General features: G+C 38.1%; 3 protein-coding genes across 5 annotated transcripts; all 3 read right to left on the reverse strand.

The window, feature by feature from the left end:
- Nucleotides 1-1,194: 1,194 nt before the first annotated feature.
- Nucleotides 1,195-14,559, reverse strand: LOC108268465 (protein Wnt-8a). 2 transcript variants are annotated; one of them, XM_017473472.3, is made up of 7 exons: nucleotides 3,108-3,170; nucleotides 2,920-3,028; nucleotides 2,786-2,819; nucleotides 2,482-2,620; nucleotides 2,243-2,368; nucleotides 1,928-2,070; nucleotides 1,195-1,844 (listed from the first exon to the last, which is right to left on the reverse strand). In XM_017473472.3, the coding sequence occupies exons 2-7, from the start codon at nucleotides 2,985-2,987 to the stop codon at nucleotides 1,287-1,289; spliced, it is 1,068 nt and encodes a 355-aa protein (XP_017328961.1). In that variant the 5' UTR covers nucleotides 2,988-3,028; nucleotides 3,108-3,170; the 3' UTR covers nucleotides 1,195-1,286. The 2 variants fall into 2 exon arrangements, with proteins under 2 accessions (XP_017328961.1, XP_053538370.1); XM_053682395.1 differs by lacking the exons at nucleotides 2,920-3,028; nucleotides 3,108-3,170 and adding an exon at nucleotides 14,420-14,559.
- Nucleotides 3,389-7,949, reverse strand: LOC108268464 (protein Wnt-8a). Of its 2 annotated transcripts, none has more exons than XM_047157106.2 (6): nucleotides 7,892-7,949; nucleotides 5,323-5,356; nucleotides 5,074-5,212; nucleotides 4,746-4,871; nucleotides 4,470-4,612; nucleotides 3,389-4,269 (listed from the first exon to the last, which is right to left on the reverse strand). In XM_047157106.2, exons 2-6 carry the CDS (start codon nucleotides 5,335-5,337, stop codon nucleotides 3,712-3,714), a joined length of 981 nt encoding a protein of 326 aa, XP_047013062.1. In that variant the 5' UTR covers nucleotides 5,338-5,356; nucleotides 7,892-7,949; the 3' UTR covers nucleotides 3,389-3,711. The 2 variants fall into 2 exon arrangements, with proteins under 2 accessions (XP_047013062.1, XP_017328955.1); XM_017473466.3 differs by lacking the exon at nucleotides 7,892-7,949 and adding an exon at nucleotides 5,468-7,078.
- Nucleotides 14,560-15,141: 582 nt separating the features above from the next.
- tmsb2 (thymosin beta 2) lies at nucleotides 15,142-16,769 on the reverse strand. The gene is made up of 3 exons (XM_053682185.1): nucleotides 16,670-16,769; nucleotides 15,858-15,962; nucleotides 15,142-15,439 (listed from the first exon to the last, which is right to left on the reverse strand). Exons 2-3 carry the CDS (start codon nucleotides 15,955-15,957, stop codon nucleotides 15,402-15,404), a joined length of 138 nt encoding a protein of 45 aa, XP_053538160.1. The 5' UTR covers nucleotides 15,958-15,962; nucleotides 16,670-16,769; the 3' UTR covers nucleotides 15,142-15,401.
- Nucleotides 16,770-18,737: the final 1,968 nt, after the last annotated feature.

Raw genomic sequence — 18,737 nt, forward strand, 5'->3', positions numbered from 1 at the left:
AAAAGAAACTTTGAATTGATGCTATTAACTTTGAATGGACGTTTTTTTTCTCTCTCTGATATCAGGCCCTCTACTGGGAGAAATGATAAGTCAAACAGTCAGAATAAGAGCAGCAACATAGATATGTAAGATTGCTTATTAATACTTACTTAATCACAGGTGAAAAACAGTTACCAATGCCTCATGAAACTCTATGGCCTCACTAAAAGTTTATATATGGACAAAGGACAAAGTGCAGGAATGCCTTAACTCCTAGATGGTTAATATAAAACATTTGGTCAGAAATGTGCAAAACAATGCCAGCATAAAACTTGTAACAATAATCATTTATATTTTAGTGGTTGCAGATCAGCCAAATGAAGTAGATCCCAACTAGGGTATTAGATTAATGTTATAAGGAAATAGAAAACATCCTATCCCATCTCCACTGTCTCAGTCTCCTCAGGATTCAGACCCCCACTGACTCTAGTATAGCATCATTCATCTGGCCAGACAGGTCAGCAGATTTATGGCATGTCCCACTGAGCAGAAGAGATTAGCTGTGTATTGATGGAAATAGTTAAGGGTAAAACCCAGAGATAAGGTATCTGGGAATCACATGTCATGGTTAGGTTGGATTTTTTTGCAAATCACAGATCACTACAAGGCAAATAGTCATCTTATAACAACACACCAGTTATACCGCTATTGAATATGGTCGGAACACGGCTGTGAACTGCACAAACTGTTCCTTCGCCTTGTGTAAGAGGGACTATAAACACCAACGTGCCTTAGGGTGTTTCTCTATGCCTATTCCACAATGGAATGCATATTAGCATTAGTGCAGTCGGCATATCAAAGTAAATCAACGTAAGGGGAACGCCCAGGGATAAGTGCAAAGTGTGACACGTTAATCTTATCAAAGTGTGTTCGCTAAAATGATCCTTAGTGTATTACAAACTAACCTGTCTTGTTGGCTTTTGTTGGGTAGGGTACATTCCTTCTTTAACTTCGTAACATTGGAAAGCTGTGCTTAAAGTTATACTGTTCCGCTTAGGAATACATTTTCTTGCCGTATTGGTTGAACTGAAGTGTACTTCGTTAACCAAAGTCCAATTCAGGACGGTTTACTCATAATTAAACTATATTTGATATATAGTCATCCATCCTAAAGAGTAAAACAGAAACTACATCATTTATTTAATTAATTTATTAGAATATTTAAATATACATTTTACGGTATGTACAAATAATATAGAGAAGTGCAGGGAAATCTGTAGTAATTGAGTCCCCAAACATTGTCGCAGTCATTTTGGTCCTCGAATTCTGCGTCTGTTGTGTCCCTGGACACTTTGTCTCCGTGCACAAACGTACTTAACTATAACCTGTGTACAGTTCTCGCACTTCACCGTGCAACACCAGTGAAACTTGCAGTTGCAGCTGCTCACTATCTCGGTGCGGATCTCCTCGACGCGCAGGCCGCACTCATGGCACAGCCTTCTGCAGCTGTGCTTTTCCCACTGCGACAGATCCTTTCCACTCTGCAAACACTCCCTGCCTTCCGTTCCGTGGAGTCCAAGGCTCAAGTTTTTCGCGCAGTAATCAGGGGAATCCTCCAAATAGATAAGCTCGGAGCGCGCGATACTACTGAACGCGTCCGCGATAGCGCCGCCGCGGTTGTCGGCGCTATTTCCCGCGCGCATGCGCCGTTTGTCCAGCTCAAGTTTGTGCGCTTGGTCGTGCTTTACTTTCAGATAATTGCCCACCTCACGGAAGTCGGCTAGCTGCATCCAGCACGTTTGCATCGCGCAGCTCTCCGACATGCCGTGGCAGCGGCAAATCCTCTTCATAGTCGCTTTTACTGCCTGCAACACAGATTTTATTAGCTGTAAACAGATTTTAACAATTATAATCCTTGTAGTTATATAAGACATTTGCCAGAACGTACCAGACGGCCTGCTGCGTTGTTATGAAGATTAACAGCAGCACGGGCGTCCTGTCCAGTCTCGAATGCGTCAACATATTGCTTGGAGATCCTGTCTCCGAAGTCCACGTTATCGCTACAACCTCCCCAAAGCCAGCCACGACCCCCTGTCATCAGAATTAATTAGCCCTAATAGTTTCATAAGCAGTGACAATTGCTAGATAATTTGATCAAAACTAGCCTACTTTGTCCTAAAGCTGCAATAATCAACATTTTATAAATGAGAAATAAAATATAACTTTAAATAAACAATGTTGTCATATCATTAATTGTTCTTACCAATTTGACCATTTCTTGAATTGTCGCATCCGCAGTTGTCCAGATCCCCAAGGCTGCAGTTTCTGGTTAAAGTATACATGACACCAGCTGCGCTTATCGCGTGGACAAACGAGGTCTCTCTCGTTGCTACAAGGATACACAGGAAGTCAAGTTAAAGTTAAAGTTATAGCTGACCTTACGTTATAGAACATATTACGTTATAGTAGGTGCACAGCCGTTCTCTACATTTTACATCTCACCACTTCGGAGCCGTCTGTGAGTTGAGAGGTGAAACGTGCTCTCCGGGCAGTTCCACCTGTCCCACGCAAACTGATGCTTGCACTCCTGCAGTCCGTTTTGGGCTCCGGCAAGAACACTACTCGTGTAGCTTAAATACGCCTGTCGAAAAAAAAAGAAGAGTTACAAAAATTAATAAAAAATACTATTGCTAGACATGCTTTATAGAGAATGTATTTTTTAAATTCTTAAGTAGACACTTCATCATTACGTGGTCGAAGTGGAGCACAACCACTTATAGTAAAGAATGAGACACGTTTTACTTACTTTTGGTCCAGTCATGAGCAAATTATTAACAAGCCTAAAAAAGAGAGGAAAGAAATCAAACGTAATTTTAGAAGCAGCATTCGCGTTATTATTGCAATGAACTATAAACTTTAGCATTTTTTTTGCGTTCTTACCATGTGTGCCCTAGGAGGGTTTTGTGATAAATAAGGAATACAGAGGCCCAGAGAAAGGAGGAAGGCATTTTTGAGAGATCACGTAGCCACCAGAGCAAATGAAGAAGATCTGTTCTTTCAATTGAAACAGGTTTTAGAAATTTATACAATCCACAACGGGTTGTTTGGGTGTGAGGTGGGGGAATCACCTTTTGTTACAGAATTCCTGACATACTATTGGTCCACAGCTGCCAACGAAGTGGAGGAAACGCCTCTAATGAACTTCAAAGGATATCAATAACAGCGTGCTCATTTTTCTCTGCGGGAAGCAGTGCATAATAATTGATAGTAATGCATTGATCCAGGGACCCTGATGAAGGTTTAAACCGTGCTCCAATACACTTTTCATCCAATAAACTTTTTTTTTTGTAGTTCAGAATAAAATCAAATAATAATAATAATAAAACTCCACAGAAAAGAATATTATGTCCAAAATATTTAATGCTTTCTGAATTTAAAATATAATTTACACTTAAAGACAAAAAGAGACGAAAACATTTAACCCTTTGTGCAGTAAACATTGACAAGCAATATGTGTCAGGAAATTAAGACGTTTGTGTTCAAAATAAGGAACAATTATTGAAGGTTTAGCAACCAAATCGGTGAGCTGATATTAAGAACAAAAAGTGCACATATAGAACATAAGTACTTGTAATTATTCAGAGTTAGGAATTTCATTTTCTTGATGTCAGCTTTAAAATAATCGTCAATGTGACAAATTTACACTTTGGATTTTATAGATGGTCAGGGGGATTAACTACGTACACGCTGCCTCCTTCGTGAACTATTATGTGACTGATTGTTCCTTTTAGCACAGTTGTGTTTTGTTACGAATTGTGTGCACTTCTCACACTTCACCGTACAGCACCAGTGGAATTTGCAATTACAGCTACTCACGATCTCTATCCTCCTTTCCTCTACTTTTAAGCCACATTCGTGGCACAGCCTTCTGCAGCTTCGCTTTTCAAACTGCGACAATTTATTGCCACTCTGCACACACTCCCTGCCTTCAGTCCCGTGCAGTCCGAGGCTTAGATTTTTCACGCAGTAATCTGGAGAGTCCTCCAGGTGAATGAGCTCGGTGCGCGCGATGCTGCTGAACGTGTCTGCGATTGCGCCTCGGTTCTCAGCACTGTTCCCAGCGCGCATGCGTCGCTGGTCCAACTCAAGCTTCTGTGCCTGGTCATATTTGATTTTCAGGTAGTTACCAACGTCCCTGAAGTCAGACAGTTGCAACCAACACGTTTGAACGCTGCAGCTTCCTGACACGCCGTGACACTTGCATGATCTCTTCATCGTCGCTTTAATAGCCTGAATGGATGATATAATTATATCAATATAGTAAATTGCGTAGCATCATTGAAAGTAACATCATACGCATTCAAATAGCGGATAAATATTTACATTGCTGCATGTTAGGAGGAATGCATGTAGTGCACCATCCAGTAGGCCTAATACACGAAAAATGGCTATCAGTATTCACAAAAGAAATAGATATTGTTTAGACTTACAAGTCTGCCAACCTCGGTGTTATGACGGTTTACGGCAGCGCGTGAATCGTGCCCATTTTCCAGCGCATCTACAAACTGCTTAGAAATGCTCTCCCCGAACTCAGCATTATCACTGCATCCACCCCAAATCCAACCTCGACCTCCTGCGAACACACAAATTCAGATCTTTATTAGAACTATTTCAATTGCGACACGTGTTGTTTTGATATTCTTAATATCTTGTTTGATATTGTTAATATCTTTTCTGCAGTAATATTTGGGCCAAATCAAGCTTACCATTTTTCCCAGTTTTTGACTCATCACAGCCACAGTTATCGAAGTCTCCCATGCTGCAGTTCTTGGTCAATGCATACATAACTCCAGCCGCACTTATGGCATGTACAAAAGCCGTTTCTTTGGTTGCTAAGAAACAAAACAAAACAAAACAAAGCAAAAAAAAAAACCCTGTTTATGAAAACAAAGGTTTTGACGGCACAAATACCTATGCAAACTATGGTGATTTGAACGCCTAAAATAAATAAATATAATATAATATAATATAATATAATATAATATAATATAATATAATATAATATAATATAATGCAGGTTATTATTGTTCATACCCCTTCGCAATCCTTTATGCGTTGACAGTTGTAATTCGCTCTCCGGACAGTTCCACCTGTCCCATGCAAACTGGTATTTACACTCCTCAATGCCGCGCTGTGCCCCTGCTTGCACGCTACTTGCATACATAAGATATGCCTAGAAAGAAACACATAAATTTCAACGAATTACTGCACGTTATTGTCTTATACGTAATCAGTTCACTGGCAGATTGCAGCAGTTTAGCGTTTATATGGATATGAAAGTACCTTGGGTCCTGTCATCAGGAAGTTATTCACTGACCTAGAGAGGGAAAATAAAACAAGGCAACATTAACCATACTTTTCTGTTATGCTCGTAAAGTAGCGAAATAAATCAATGAATTATGAATAGCCGAAATTAATATGGCTGTACCATGCTGTTGTGGACAATACATGACAGCATACAGACAGGACCAAAGATGCGAGGAGCTGGCAAAAGCCCATTGACGCTAGTGAGTCCGAGTCTGCCGGGATGCCCTCTTTCAGTGACCCAAGGCTCAAATACTGATGAAGTAATCCATAAAGAGATCGAAGCAATTGACGACAGGCTCGAATGACCACGGTACTTATACCTGTCGCCGACTTCGAATGACAGGCTTTTTCCAACTTTGACATTTCACTGTGAAATCTAGTGATTCGATGGCGATTTGTTCAGACATAGGAAACAGTACAGCAGCCGCACTTCAAAGTGACGCTTAATAGCCCCTTTATTCTGCTCATTATATTCTGCTTTTCCCATCTACGAACATTTAAGTTATGTGGTGTAACTACTACTACTACTACTACTACTACTACTACTACTACTACTACTATTATTATTATTATTATTATTATTATTATTATAGACGCATAATAAGATCCAATTAGGCTGTGTTAATGTGTACAGTGTTCTACACATGGATGAGCATAATGTCTGTTGTTTAATAGAGCTGTTGTGTAGTTCATTTGGACAATACACGGCATTCTGAATGTCAGATGTAGCATTTTCCATTGAATTTGCAGGCGCATCCCATTTCCCTTAAATATTTCTCAACATTCAATGGATACTTTTTGTAATTTTTCATAGAGATCTTGGGACTAACTTGGGAATTAAATTCTAAATGTTATAATGCTTCTCTGTTAGCTCATGTCAGAAAATAGCATAATTTAAGAAAAGAAAAATATTCAAAAAGGACCATATAAAGAATAGAACCAAAAGAATCTAGTACGAAATTGGAACATAACACTTATGTTTAGGCCAATTTCTGTTGATAATTCACAACCCTGTCACCATCAAATATGATGTAGTGTAAGGCATATGTTACGTTTATAGGTCGGAATTTAGGTTTATGTGTTGGCCTCGTCAGTTCCCATATAACAGCTTTTTCTCCAACAAGGAAGACCAGTCGAATGTTTTGCAAAATTCAAAACTGTTAAGACGAGACCCAACGAGTGAAAAAAAAAAAAAAAAAGATATCCTTAGGGGATAAAGGAATGTAGGCATAGATTAATGGGCATGGGAAAATTATGCTTTGTTTCTAACTACTTTCGATGCCTTTTGCAATTATTTCTGTATGGAAATGTGACTTCATATCGGCTTTCGTGAAAAGATTAATTGCAGAAACCGCAAATCATGAGCCAATCAAAATCACTTTAAGAACAGCACTGATTTAATGGTCAGACAATAGATAAACTCTCGAGCCACTTGGCTGAGCCCGTTTCATACAATAGTGGGACGCGCAAGTGAGGATAATCCGCATTAATTGGTTATCGGCGACATCAAGCTTTCACAGAGGCTGAAACCCAAACTCTCACACCTACTTGTCAAAAAGACATAAGGACCTGTTAAACCGAGATCTTTGATGCCCGTCGTGCTGTAACATGCAAACACTTATGACGACAATCCATCGGTTTTGAATGGATTTATGAGGCAGCAAAATAAGAAACAACAGTCCAACGCCCTAGAGTTATCGATTAAGTGACAAGAAGTTTATTCTGCTGTAGAAAATTCCAGAGAGGCGTGATGGAGGAGCAATGGGAACTAGTCTATAGTCAGTACAATTAACTGATGTCTGAGCTTACCTAGAGGCAAAAGTTTTCCATTTTGATTAAACACGGTGAGAAACTCAAGTGCGGTTAATTAGTCAAACTGGTGGCATTGTGCGTTGTGGTACTGCTTTATAGCTTAACCATGCAACTTGTATAAAAGTTATCTATCTTTGAAACTACCTACATGTGAGTACCACAGCGAAAGGTTCATATGTCATATTTCAGTATTATGGCATGTTGTAACTTTAGGTAACGATGTCTTTTCCATTAAGCGCGCGCTTAGGTCAGTATTCGTGGGGAATTTTGTAGACTGTTGAGTCGGGTAATAAAACAAGATAAATAGCAGAGGACTTGGCGCGGGTCTTGAGCCCAGACGACCGACTGTGTGTTTGAAGCACTGACGCCATGGTCGTCGCGCGTTCATTAAACCATCACATACAGTTCGGGCATCAAAGGCGACCAAGGTGTGACTCCTCACACGTTATTAGCGAACCATAAGGTGTGGATTGAAATAAATAAAGTCTTATGACTGTGAGAGAGACTAAACTAGTTGACTTGTTGCCTTAGAGAAATGCACTTCACTTGGCTGTCTTTTTAAACGAGATGCATTTTAGAAGTAGCCTATGCTACATTGTATTTTCATTTATTTATTTGTTTATTTATTTATTTTTCTGTTTGTTTAATTTTGCAGTGTTCATGTTGGAAACCAAAGCCAGCACTGTTATACATGTGAAATGAGCAAATGCATTCATTGAAGATTGTTACCTACCTCCGTCTCCATTTGCAAACGTTTTGCAGCCTTTTTTTTGTTGTTGTTGCAGCAAACAAGCTTTACCCCCCCCCCCCCCCCCCCAAAAAAAAAAAAAAAAAAAAAAAAACCATTACCCTCTCAGCAGACAGTGTGCTTTTTAGTCTACATTTACATTTAGTCATTTGGCAGGCACTTGCAGTGGTTCTCTAATCAGGTGCTGATTAAATTTCTGTAATAACACAGATCTGAGTGCTATATTGATATGCTCATTCTAATTAGTTATCATTCCTATCACAGCTCATACACAAGGATTTGTATGTTGGACACTGCACATAATCTAAGCCAAATAATAAACAGATTAATACATGTTATTTACCAAAGAAAAGTCTCCGGATGGTCGGGGGGAGGTGTGTGTGTGAGAGAGATTCTACATTATTATTATTATTTTCTTATTTATTTTACCTGTATGTAAGTTGGGATTGTAACCTTTCAACCATGATGTACATAAAAATGAGAAATATTAATAAATTAAACCAATTATACAAAGCACACTAAGACACACCAAACAGACATCCATTGATATACTACTGTACAGTACTGTCAGCCACACGCTGATAAAAACCTAAGACTATTTAAAATGGATTGTTTTTAGATAGATAAAGTCTTAGCTGAGAGAGTTAATACAAAGGAGTCTAGTATGAAAAAAACAAAATTGCAAAAATTTGACGATTCTAAGTTGCCCCAAAGGGATGCACCCTACACATGGGGGGCCCCCACACTGAAACAATTTGAGAACCACTCAATTGAAAAATTTGCAGTGTCCTGAAAAAGAAAAACATCCAAAGAAAAATCCTAAAACATCATCAGCAACCTCCACAGGACAGGGGTGAATGTATCACGATTCACAATTCGAAGAAAACTTTGAGAGCAGAAATATAGAGGCCATACCACAATAAGCAAACCCACTCATCAGCAGTAAAGAAGAAAGTATGCTTCACTTTTTACGCGTACGCTAGGAACAGTGTACAGTACGCGTGACGCAAAGTTCGTCATCAGCGAGTACGCGCGCCGCCCGATTTTTCGAACCGCGTGGACTTTGTACGCGCAGGTCGCACAAGTGAATTTATTTCGAACTATTTAGTTGTTCCACAAGGTGGCAACAGTGACCCACGGCCGTTGATTTTCAAGGTAGTTGAAGAAAAACTGAATAAAAGGAAGAGACGGAAACGTGTGCAGGTTAGAAAGTACCCGCATTTGTATAATTCTAGCCTTAAAGTGTATAATGATTTGTGTATGGGTGCTAATCATGGTGAGAGATTGCCCAAGCATGGTTCTTCGTGTTGTTGTGATTCTTCTTCGTTGTCGTCCGTCACACCAAAAGACCTGCTTTGCTGCTCTGCACTGACTCTTGCAGGCCAGGAGGGGTAGTGCAAGTTGTCGTAATGCGCATGCGTCGACCGCCTGTGTACGCGTACATGTCAAATGGAGTATACTCTGGGCTATGCATACGACTGTGCACATACGCTAGCGTACGCGTAAAAAAATGAAGTATACCAGAGGCTTAAGAATCAGAAAGCCAGATTGGAAAGGCACACTCGAGGTAGTGTCATGGTTTATGCTTCTGGAACGGGCTCACTAATCATCACTGATGTAAATTGTATGCACCATTCAACCATGCCTTTTTACCTTAGTGGTTCTACAAAGGGGGTGGGGGGATGGGACTTTAAATAAATCCCATAAACAAGTATAAACGTCAGACTGAAACTTTACACAACTGTTTGTCCAGTTATATAAGATTGAAAAGAACCCAGTACACATAGACACACACCAGAATATACATTATTAATTTAGGACAGTAGTTTAATTCAGTGCTTTTTGTGCATTCATAAAAAAAAAAAAAAAAAAAAAAAGAATAAATATTTATATATAATATAAAGTAATATACCAATATAATATAAACTAAGTTTATATTATATAATAGTATAATAAGTTTATATTATATAATAGTATATAATAGTATTTATGCATTAGGGTGCACAAAAAGCACTAAATTAAACTACAGTCCTAAATTAATAATAAAAACTCACTCTCACTGCACCTTGTGGTTTCTGTTACTCACTGCCTTGACATACTGTTTTACTTTTGATCATAGTGTTTTTAATTAGACTTTATAGAACTTACTTGCACTCCAACTGTGTATCACCGCGTCTATACTGCGAGTGAGGAGCAATGTGGCCTTGTTACTAGTAAATCACTTCCGTCATAATAAACGACATAAGTTACACTGTAAGCGCGCAAATACAGCATATAATGACAATAAACTTAAATTACACTAAACCTTTTAAGCAAGTCGCACCAACCCCTTGCACACAGTGGAGCATTTTGGATATAAACATAAGTTTGTGCTCGTGCACCACTGTTGTACTTCAGTGCTACACGAGCTCCGCTTTGTAAAGTTTGCAGGTTACAGAATTCTCTGTGGTGTTTAATATAAAATGCTCAGTAAACTGAAGAAATTAATTGTTGGTGACCCTGGGTATCTGCTAAAGCTAGCAGCACCACATTACTCACTTTTGTGATATACTGCGTATATATATATATATATATATATATATATATATATATATATATATATATATATATGTTTTTGATAGATAGATATATTTAGTATTTTTAAAATACTGTAATACTTGTACTTTTAAAATTACTTTTCATAACTTTTATGAAAAAAAAACTTTTATGACTTATAAAACTATATAAAGACAGGTATGGAACATGAATGATCAAAAATGTTTCAAGACGTCACGCTTGCAGGACACTACTAGTGACATTTGGAAAATTGCTAAGGTTTTCCCAAAAAGTCGCTAGATTTGTCATTAGGCCCTTTTTTTTTTTTTTTTTTTTTTTTTTTGCAAAAAAGGGGTCTGAAAAGTCGCTAATTTGGTCTGCACTGACAGCTAGATAAAAGGCAGGCTAAGCTCTGCCTCTCTCCAGCAAAAAGAAAATGCAGAGGGAGCGAGAACGCTGTTTTTTTATTTATGCACATTCTATTTGAAAAGCAATAAAATACACCGAGCACCCAAATGATGCTCTGTCTGTGTTTTTTTCTTGAAAACAATTTGCACCCCCCTTCCTATCTCTCTGCGCCCCCCTGGTTGAGAACCAATGCATTACATCAATAACATTTAAATTAATTATATTTAAATTAATATTTTAATTATACATAATTTTAAAAATGTAAATTGCAATTTACAAATTGTTTATTTAAAAACAAAACCGTGTGTTAAGATTTAAGTTTTATATGCTTTATGTCACAAAAAATAATACTTATTAGGTTTAATATAAAAACGATATTAAGTATTACAATATTAAGTAAGTAGACATCCAACTTAATTTAATAAAAGTATGGGTAACACTTTACATTAAAGTTTCATTAGTTAACATTAACTAATTACTTTAGTTAACCTTAAGAATGAACAGTACTTCTACAGCATTTATTAAGTTAATTTCAACATTTACTCATACATTATAAAAATCAAAAGTTGTATTTGTTAACATTAGTTAATGCACTGTGAATTAACATGAACAAACCATGAACGACTGTATTTTTATTAACTAATAGTAACAAAAATTAATAAATACTTTAACAAATGTATTGCTTATTGTTAGTTCATGTTAGTTAATACAATAACGGATGAGACCTTATTGTAAAGTGTTACCAAAATATGAATCTTTCATAAAAGCAAAAGCACTTTGAACAGTATGGTGGGGAGTTGGGAGTACATCTGAGGCACAACATTTAAGAGGCTTTTTAATTTATCTTGTTTTAAATAGCTTGATGTATATATATAAATTTATGTTTATTTCTGTTTTCTCAGCCTTTATACCTCTGGAAAATATATCCTCCAAAAAGGTAAGTTCAGTACTAAATCAAGTTATATAGTTGATACTGGTAAAAAACAGGTTAAATCTGGAAATGTACTGAAAAACGTAATTTACTGAATTTTTGGCAGAGACACCAGCACGGTATCTTGATGACATCCAAAGAGTGTAAGAGGCAGTACAATAAAAGTTGCAAATCATTTGTAAGAAACATCAAAGTTGATGGTAGAAAACAAGGAAAAGTTGATGTCATTCAAGAATCAAGGTACAAAAAAGTTTAAAAAAATATATATTTTTGATAACTATACACATGGATACAGATGTTGAACTGTAATGTTTTTGTGACTTGTTTTAAGGAAGTGTGAATGATCCACAATCTCTTCGAGATGGTGATTATTTAATTTCATAATAATTATCTTACAGTCAGTTTTATCAGTTGTCTCCCAAACAGACTTATGGCAGTGTTCATTTTTTTCATTGCTGTAGTTTGTCGTTGCTGTTAGTAATGTCATTGATGTTTCATAACAAATTCTGGACACAAATCTACAAGTTATTTGAGAGTTTGGATTGGTGAATCATGCTGAAACTAGACCAAATCTAGGACAACATCACAGCAGCAGACAGAACAATGCAGCAGTTAATCAGCCAGCCAAGCACCTCTGTCTCTGATCTTACAGAGGTGCTAGAGGAGACAGATGGATAGACAGACAAACAGATACATAAATAGATAGATAAACGACAGACAGATGGACAGACAGATAGATAGAAGGACAGATAGATGGATAGACAGACAAATAGATAGATAGGACAGACAGATGGACAGACAGAGAGACAGACAGAATATTGTAATTTGTACCTGTTTGTCGGCATTATAGCTTTGGGTCACACACTTTGAGTAGTGTTTTTTTTTAGCGGTCAAGGCTCTGATTTACTGACTGGAAGGTCAGGGTTCAAGCCCCTGCACTGCCAAGCTGCCACTGTTGGGCCCTTGGGCAAGGCGTATCTTGCTAATATGTGTGAGGCTATAAGTACATCCGGTTGTACAACATGCCAATGCTCCGTCAACTAGATGCACATCATGCATGATGATTGTGAGGAAGACACCATCCTTATACCAACAGTTCTGTTTTGTGCATGAAAATATGGGACAAATCGCATCTCATACTGATTCAGGGACAGTGTATTTTTTTCAAAACATGACAATGTATTTCCGTGATGAGTGGCAAGCCTGTACGTTAGTTTGTGTGTGTGTATACTTTGACTTGTTATAAAGTAGCTCCTAATGTCCACTTTTATGTTTTTCGCTGCCATCCTGACTCAGCATATCACCAAATTAGCCTAATTGCAAAACACACACACACACACACACACACACACACACACACACACACACACACACACACACACACACGAGTGGACATTAGGAGCTACTTTACAACAAGTCAAAGTGTAAATCACTTAAAATATTTTCTCGATTGCTAATGTGTAGAGTCAACAATAATGGTAATAATAATACTTAACTAAGCCATAAATGTTTTTCCTCAATGTTCATGTGGCATGCATCAATGTGTTATTTTGTCAGGTCAGGTGACAGAAGCAGTGATGCCAGGTAGTAGCTCAGACAGCACAGGAGAGGCAGGGTCACAGGTGAGGTTGAACAATGACGTGGTGATATGTTAGTAGTGAGATTCATTATTATGATAAATGTTAGGCTGATGTACTGTAAAGGTGCATCTAAAAATATAATATTGTTGAAAAATATGTTTTTTTCTCTAATTGAATTCAAAAAGTTAAACTTCCATATATTCTAGATTAATTATACATAAACTGAAATATTTGAAGGCTTTTTTGTTTTAATCTCGATGATTACTGCTTACAGCTCATGGAAATAAAAAATCCAGTATCTCAAAATATTAGAATAAATAATTCATAATTCAGAACTGTCGACCTTCTGAAAAGTATGTTAATTTATGCACTCAATACTTTGTCGGTGCTCCCTTTGCACTAATTACTGCATCAATGTGGCATGGCACGGAGGCAATCATCCTGTGACACTGCTCAGGTGTTTTGGAAGCCCAGGTTGCTTTGATAGTGGCCTTCAGCTCATCTATATTGTTAGGCCTGGTGTCTCTCATAGATTCTCTATGGGGTTCAGGTCAGGCGAGTTGGCTGGCCAATCAAACACAGTAATAACATGGACAGCCAACCAGTTACTAGTAGTTTTGGCACTGTGGGCAGGTGCCAAGTCCTGAAGGAAAAGGAAATCAGCATCTCCAGCATCATAAGGCTTTTCAGCAGATGGAAGCATGAAGTGCTCTAAAATCTCCTGGTAGATGCTGCATTGACTCTCAATTTAAGAAACCACAGCTGATCACATGGCACAGCAAATCATCACTAACTGTGGGAACGTCACATTGGATTTGGATTCTGTGCCTCTCTACTCTTCCTCCAGACTCTGGGACATTGATTTCCAAATGAAATGCAAAATTGACCTTCATCTGAATAGTGTGTGCATGGTAAATGGTCTGCACTTACATAGCACTTAATTTTTATTTTTTTTTAACCTTAATGGTTCCAAAGCGCTTCACACCGTGTCTCATTCACCCATTCACACACACACACACACCAGTGGTAGCAGAGCTGCCATGCAAGGCGCTAACTTACCATCAGGAGCAACTTGGGGTTCAGTGTCTTGCCCAAGGACACTTTGGCATGCGGAGTCATGTGGGCCAGGAATCAAACCACCAACCTTACGATTAGTGGAGAACCTGCTCTACCAACTGAGCCACAGCTGTCCTAGTGTGTACTGAACCAGACTGAGAGATTAAAGGCTCAGGAAACCTTTGCAGGTGTTTTGAGTTAATTAGATGATTAGAGCTCTTCTCAGGTCAACATTTCTGTATTCTAAATTCTATATTCTATTATTTTGAGATACTGAATTTTTGGTTTTCATGAGCTGTAAGCCATAGTCATCAATATTAAAACAAAAAAAGGCTTGAAATATTTCACTATGTGTAATGAATCTAGACTATATTAAGTTCCATTTTTTTTAAAAATGAACTTTTCCATGATATTCTAACTTTTTGAGATGCACCTGTAGTGTGCAGTCCATTTTAGATTGTTCTGGGTGCTGCTGTGACACCAGCAGCCTACCACTATAATGGCTCAAAACACTCAGAGCACCCAGTATGTATGAGCACTTATTTTCTAGCTAGGCTGGCTATATGACCTAGTCATATAGCCAGCCTAGCCAGGAAATGACCTGTCATCACATTCCCAAGCCTAATAGTATTAATCCCTGAATTATTTAAGATAGAAAATGATACTGAAGTATTTAATTAGAAGTATTACTGCATGTTTTAAAAATTTGCAACCACATACATTACTGTGTTTTCATATTTGTGTTTATTTCATGAAGATTTTTATTTCGAAAATTGTTATTAACAGAATTTTTTAAAAAGATCCTTGTTAAAAGATCACTCCATGTCTTGTTTTCCCGACCGTGACCTCAATCGCCATGATAACCATGCATCACAAGGGACAGTAGTACTCACTAAGCTTAAAAAATAAACATAAATAGTTCATATTTAATAATATGCCACCAAAGGAGCATCTGCTGTGTTTGACTCTCCTCTTCTCCATCAGGTTAGGGGCTTGTATCTCCTTTTCTCTCCTGTTCAATAGCTGTGAAACAAAGTGAGTTTTGTCTGTATTAGTGACAGTCTCCATTTTTCTCAGGGAATATTATAACAAATATGATTATTATTTATTATATAAATGTATTTCTGAAATTTGCCAGAGTCTGTGCTGCATTGCTGATGGAGGATTTTGGCAGAAGTTGAGTTGACACCTATCTGCTGACATGAGAGTTTGTGGGTGAGGGGGGCTAGGATGCTACATGCAGAATGCAGACTTATGTGTGTGTAAAAGAACACAGTTTAGGGGGAACGATCAGAAAAAATTATGAATGAGGAAGCTAAAGTGTGAGAAAAGACAGGATGGACAAAGCATTGCAACTGAAGAGAGAAAGCTTCAGCAGATTTCCGTACCACACCCCAAACCAACAGGACACAGTGAATACTGTTCTCTGGAATTTACTCACTTTCTTTGGTGGGCAGAGGGTTCTTCTCTTTTGTCTCCGTCTTCTTCAGCTTGGTTTTGTCAAACCTGGCAATCTCTGTGAGATCTGGCTTGTCAGACATGCTAGCTGTCAAGAGAGGTAGTAAATTTTACTGGAAATTGCAAAGCTTTGACCTTGATTTGTATCCTTAAAACAACTTAAAATAATGTCACCCATTGACATGTACTGAAAATGTGTCTTGTTCTTATTTATATGTTGTATTTTCACAAGGTGGATAGGAATTATTGCAATAAATAATAAATTAAATAATATAGTTTTGGGATCTGCTCTATGATATATATGTTTCGCAATAAACATATTTGAATAAGCAGTGCTGGATTCTGGTTCTTTACATACATGACATGATCTCACACAAAACTGCTGCATCTATGTTCCTTTGTGCCTAACACATCTTTATGTAGTAAGTTTCTCTCACTTCTCTAATTGTCGGTCTCTCTTTCCCTACATACTACTCCTTGTTCTCCCTATTCTGCTTTATTCATGCCACCAAATGCTCTTTAATGGCACCCCACACCCTTCTCTGCTGCAATAGTCATCAGTTCTAATGTGCTACATAGTAGAGTGCAGAAAGCTTAAACCTGCTCATTGCCTGACTCTCCATCTCCATATTGTCTGCATACATACCTCTGCCTCTTATATCTGCCTCCCTCTCAACCAACTGCAAAATAACGCACATTTTCCTGCATATGCAATCTTAGGTCCCTGATTGTTTTTGCTTTCTTGAATATTTACATAGAGATATCAGTAAATGAAATGAATAGAGAAGGCCTTACCGTGTGGTACAACAGGGCTGTTTCCACAAGCAGGGAAGGCGAGAGAGTGAGGTTGTGCGTGTGTGTTTGCTGCGTCTGTGCTTCTGCATTGCCACCAGGGTGTGGATCTATCAGAGAGAGAGGGGGAGAGAGAGAGAGAGAGAGAGAGAGAGAGAGAGAGAGAGAGAGAGAGAGAGAGAGAGAGAGAGAGAGAGAGAGAGAGAGAGAGAGAGACTCTCACCAGCCCATCCCTTTCTGCTTTTCTTTCCTCTTCTACTTAATATTGATGTACCATATAGTTGGGCTATGGTATCCCATAGTTGGGACCTTAGAGGAAGTGTCAGTAGGACATTTATTCTATTTATTGTATGATGCACTACAAAATACAGACAGTATGACAGATATTTAGGTTATGTGGACAGAGGAGAATGTGATTTTAGATAATGGGAGCACCTGCAGGAAAATGTTATGTAACTGTAGTGCAACATGGTGCTTTATTGTGTACTGGTGTATGTGCATGTGTGTGCATTTGGGTGTGTGAGTGGCAATCAGATGTTTGTTTTGCAGAAGGGCTATTCCAGAGGTGTCCAAACTACGGCCCGTGGGCCTAATGCGGCCCGTGGTCCATTTTTAATTGGCCGGCAGCAAATTCTAAAAATATAATGGCATATGGACCACTCATAAAGCTTGCACTTGACTGTATTGTACTTCTCAGTTTTAACACTAGGTGGAGCTACTGTCTTGAACAAGGCATATCCACAAAACAAGGATAATAACATAAAATTATTCCGGGATTGACCAAAAATGGCAGAACCAAGGAAAGATAGCAAATGAGTGCAGAAAATGGAAAAATGAATATTTCTTCATAAAAGTCAAGGGGAATTGTGTCTGTTTGATTTGCAATGAAACTGTTGCAGTGATGAAAGAGTATAATGTACACTGACACTATGAAATCAAACATCATACTCATCCTACACTGGTGCTGAGCGACAAGAGAAAGTTGAGTAAATGGCAGCTAGCCTGCTAGCTCAACAACAGTATTTTCCCGTGCTAACAAAATACAAGAAAATGCCACAGTAACCAGCTACGTAGTAGCTCAACTCATTGCCTGACATGGGAAACCTTTCTCAGATGGGGACTTCATAAAACGGTGAATTATTAAAGTAGCAGGAATAATGTGCCCAGAAAAGAATTCAACAACGTGAGCATGTCCAGAAACACAGTTGTATGGAGAATCGAAGACTTGTCAGCTAATTTAAAACATCAAGTGTCAGATAAAGATTGTGCTTTTGATTTTTACTCGATTCCATGTGATGAGAGCACAGATGCCACAGACATTGCACAGTTATTAATTTTTTTTGCGGTGAGTTGATGATAACTTTTGCATTACGGTGGAGCTGCTTGATCTTAGGAGTCTAAAGGGCACAACAATAAGTAAGGACATTTTTGAAGCTGTGTCAAATGCAACTGACAAGATGGAACTTAAATGGTACAAGCTATGTGTAGTTACAATAGATGGTGCTCCAGCTACGACAGGCGAGCGAAAAGGAATGGCCTCTATGGTGTGTGCCAGTGTGAAAGAAAGTGGAGGTGAGGCTGTTAAAATGCACTGTAAATGCACCAAGAAGCCCTCTGTGCCAAGACAGTCCAGCTTGAGGATGTGATGAACACTGTTGTGAAAAGAGTCAACGAAATTCGAGCACGAGGGCTGTACCACAGAGAATTTCAAGCTTTTCTATCTGATGTTGATGCTGAATACGGGGACCTATTTTTTTATTATTATTTTTTTTAACTCAGCTATATCGGGAACATTGTTGCAGCAACACTGGTCCCACTATAGGTGAGTTAAAAATATATATTACACAGTATTCAAGCGTCAATAAGCTCAATTATTTAATAAATTCAGTCAATTAAAATTTTCCAACATTAAAATTTTCTAATAAACTTTGATGTTAACAAGCCCAATAACTTATAATAAGCTTAAATATAGCCAGCCCCTTTCCCCCTTATTTTTTACCATTTTATACAAGGCTGTGAAGGGGGATCACCATCCTGACTAAGAAGCAATCTGACGTTGCTGTTTTGAGAA

The sequence above is a fragment of the Ictalurus punctatus genome, chromosome 8, assembly GCF_001660625.3.
Source record: "Ictalurus punctatus breed USDA103 chromosome 8, Coco_2.0, whole genome shotgun sequence".
Lineage (NCBI taxonomy): Eukaryota > Metazoa > Chordata > Actinopteri > Siluriformes > Ictaluridae > Ictalurus > Ictalurus punctatus.

Coding starts and splice junctions, on each gene's coding strand:
- LOC108268465 (XM_017473472.3), bottom strand. CDS start 2,987: ATGCCTTCCTCCTTTCTCTGGGCCTCTGTATTCCTTATTTATCACAAA. Junction 2,369..2,481: donor TCACAGACGGCTCCGAAGTG/GTGAGATGTAAA, acceptor GTATCCTTGTAG/CAACGAGAGAGACCTCGTTT. Junction 2,071..2,242: donor TTCAAGAAATGGTCAAATTG/GTAAGAACAATT, acceptor TTCTGATGACAG/GGGGTCGTGGCTGGCTTTGG.
- LOC108268464 (XM_017473466.3), bottom strand. CDS start 5,709: ATGTCAAAGTTGGAAAAAGCCTGTCATTCGAAGTCGGCGACAGGTATA. Junction 4,613..4,745: donor GTCAAAAACTGGGAAAAATG/GTAAGCTTGATT, acceptor GTGTGTTCGCAG/GAGGTCGAGGTTGGATTTGG. Junction 4,270..4,469: donor ACACCGAGGTTGGCAGACTT/GTAAGTCTAAAC, acceptor TCATCCATTCAG/GCTATTAAAGCGACGATGAA.
- tmsb2 (XM_053682185.1), bottom strand. CDS start 15,957: ATGTCTGACAAGCCAGATCTCACAGAGATTGCCAGGTTTGACAAAACC. Junction 15,440..15,857: donor CCCTCTGCCCACCAAAGAAA/GTGAGTAAATTC, acceptor TTTGTTTCACAG/CTATTGAACAGGAGAGAAAA.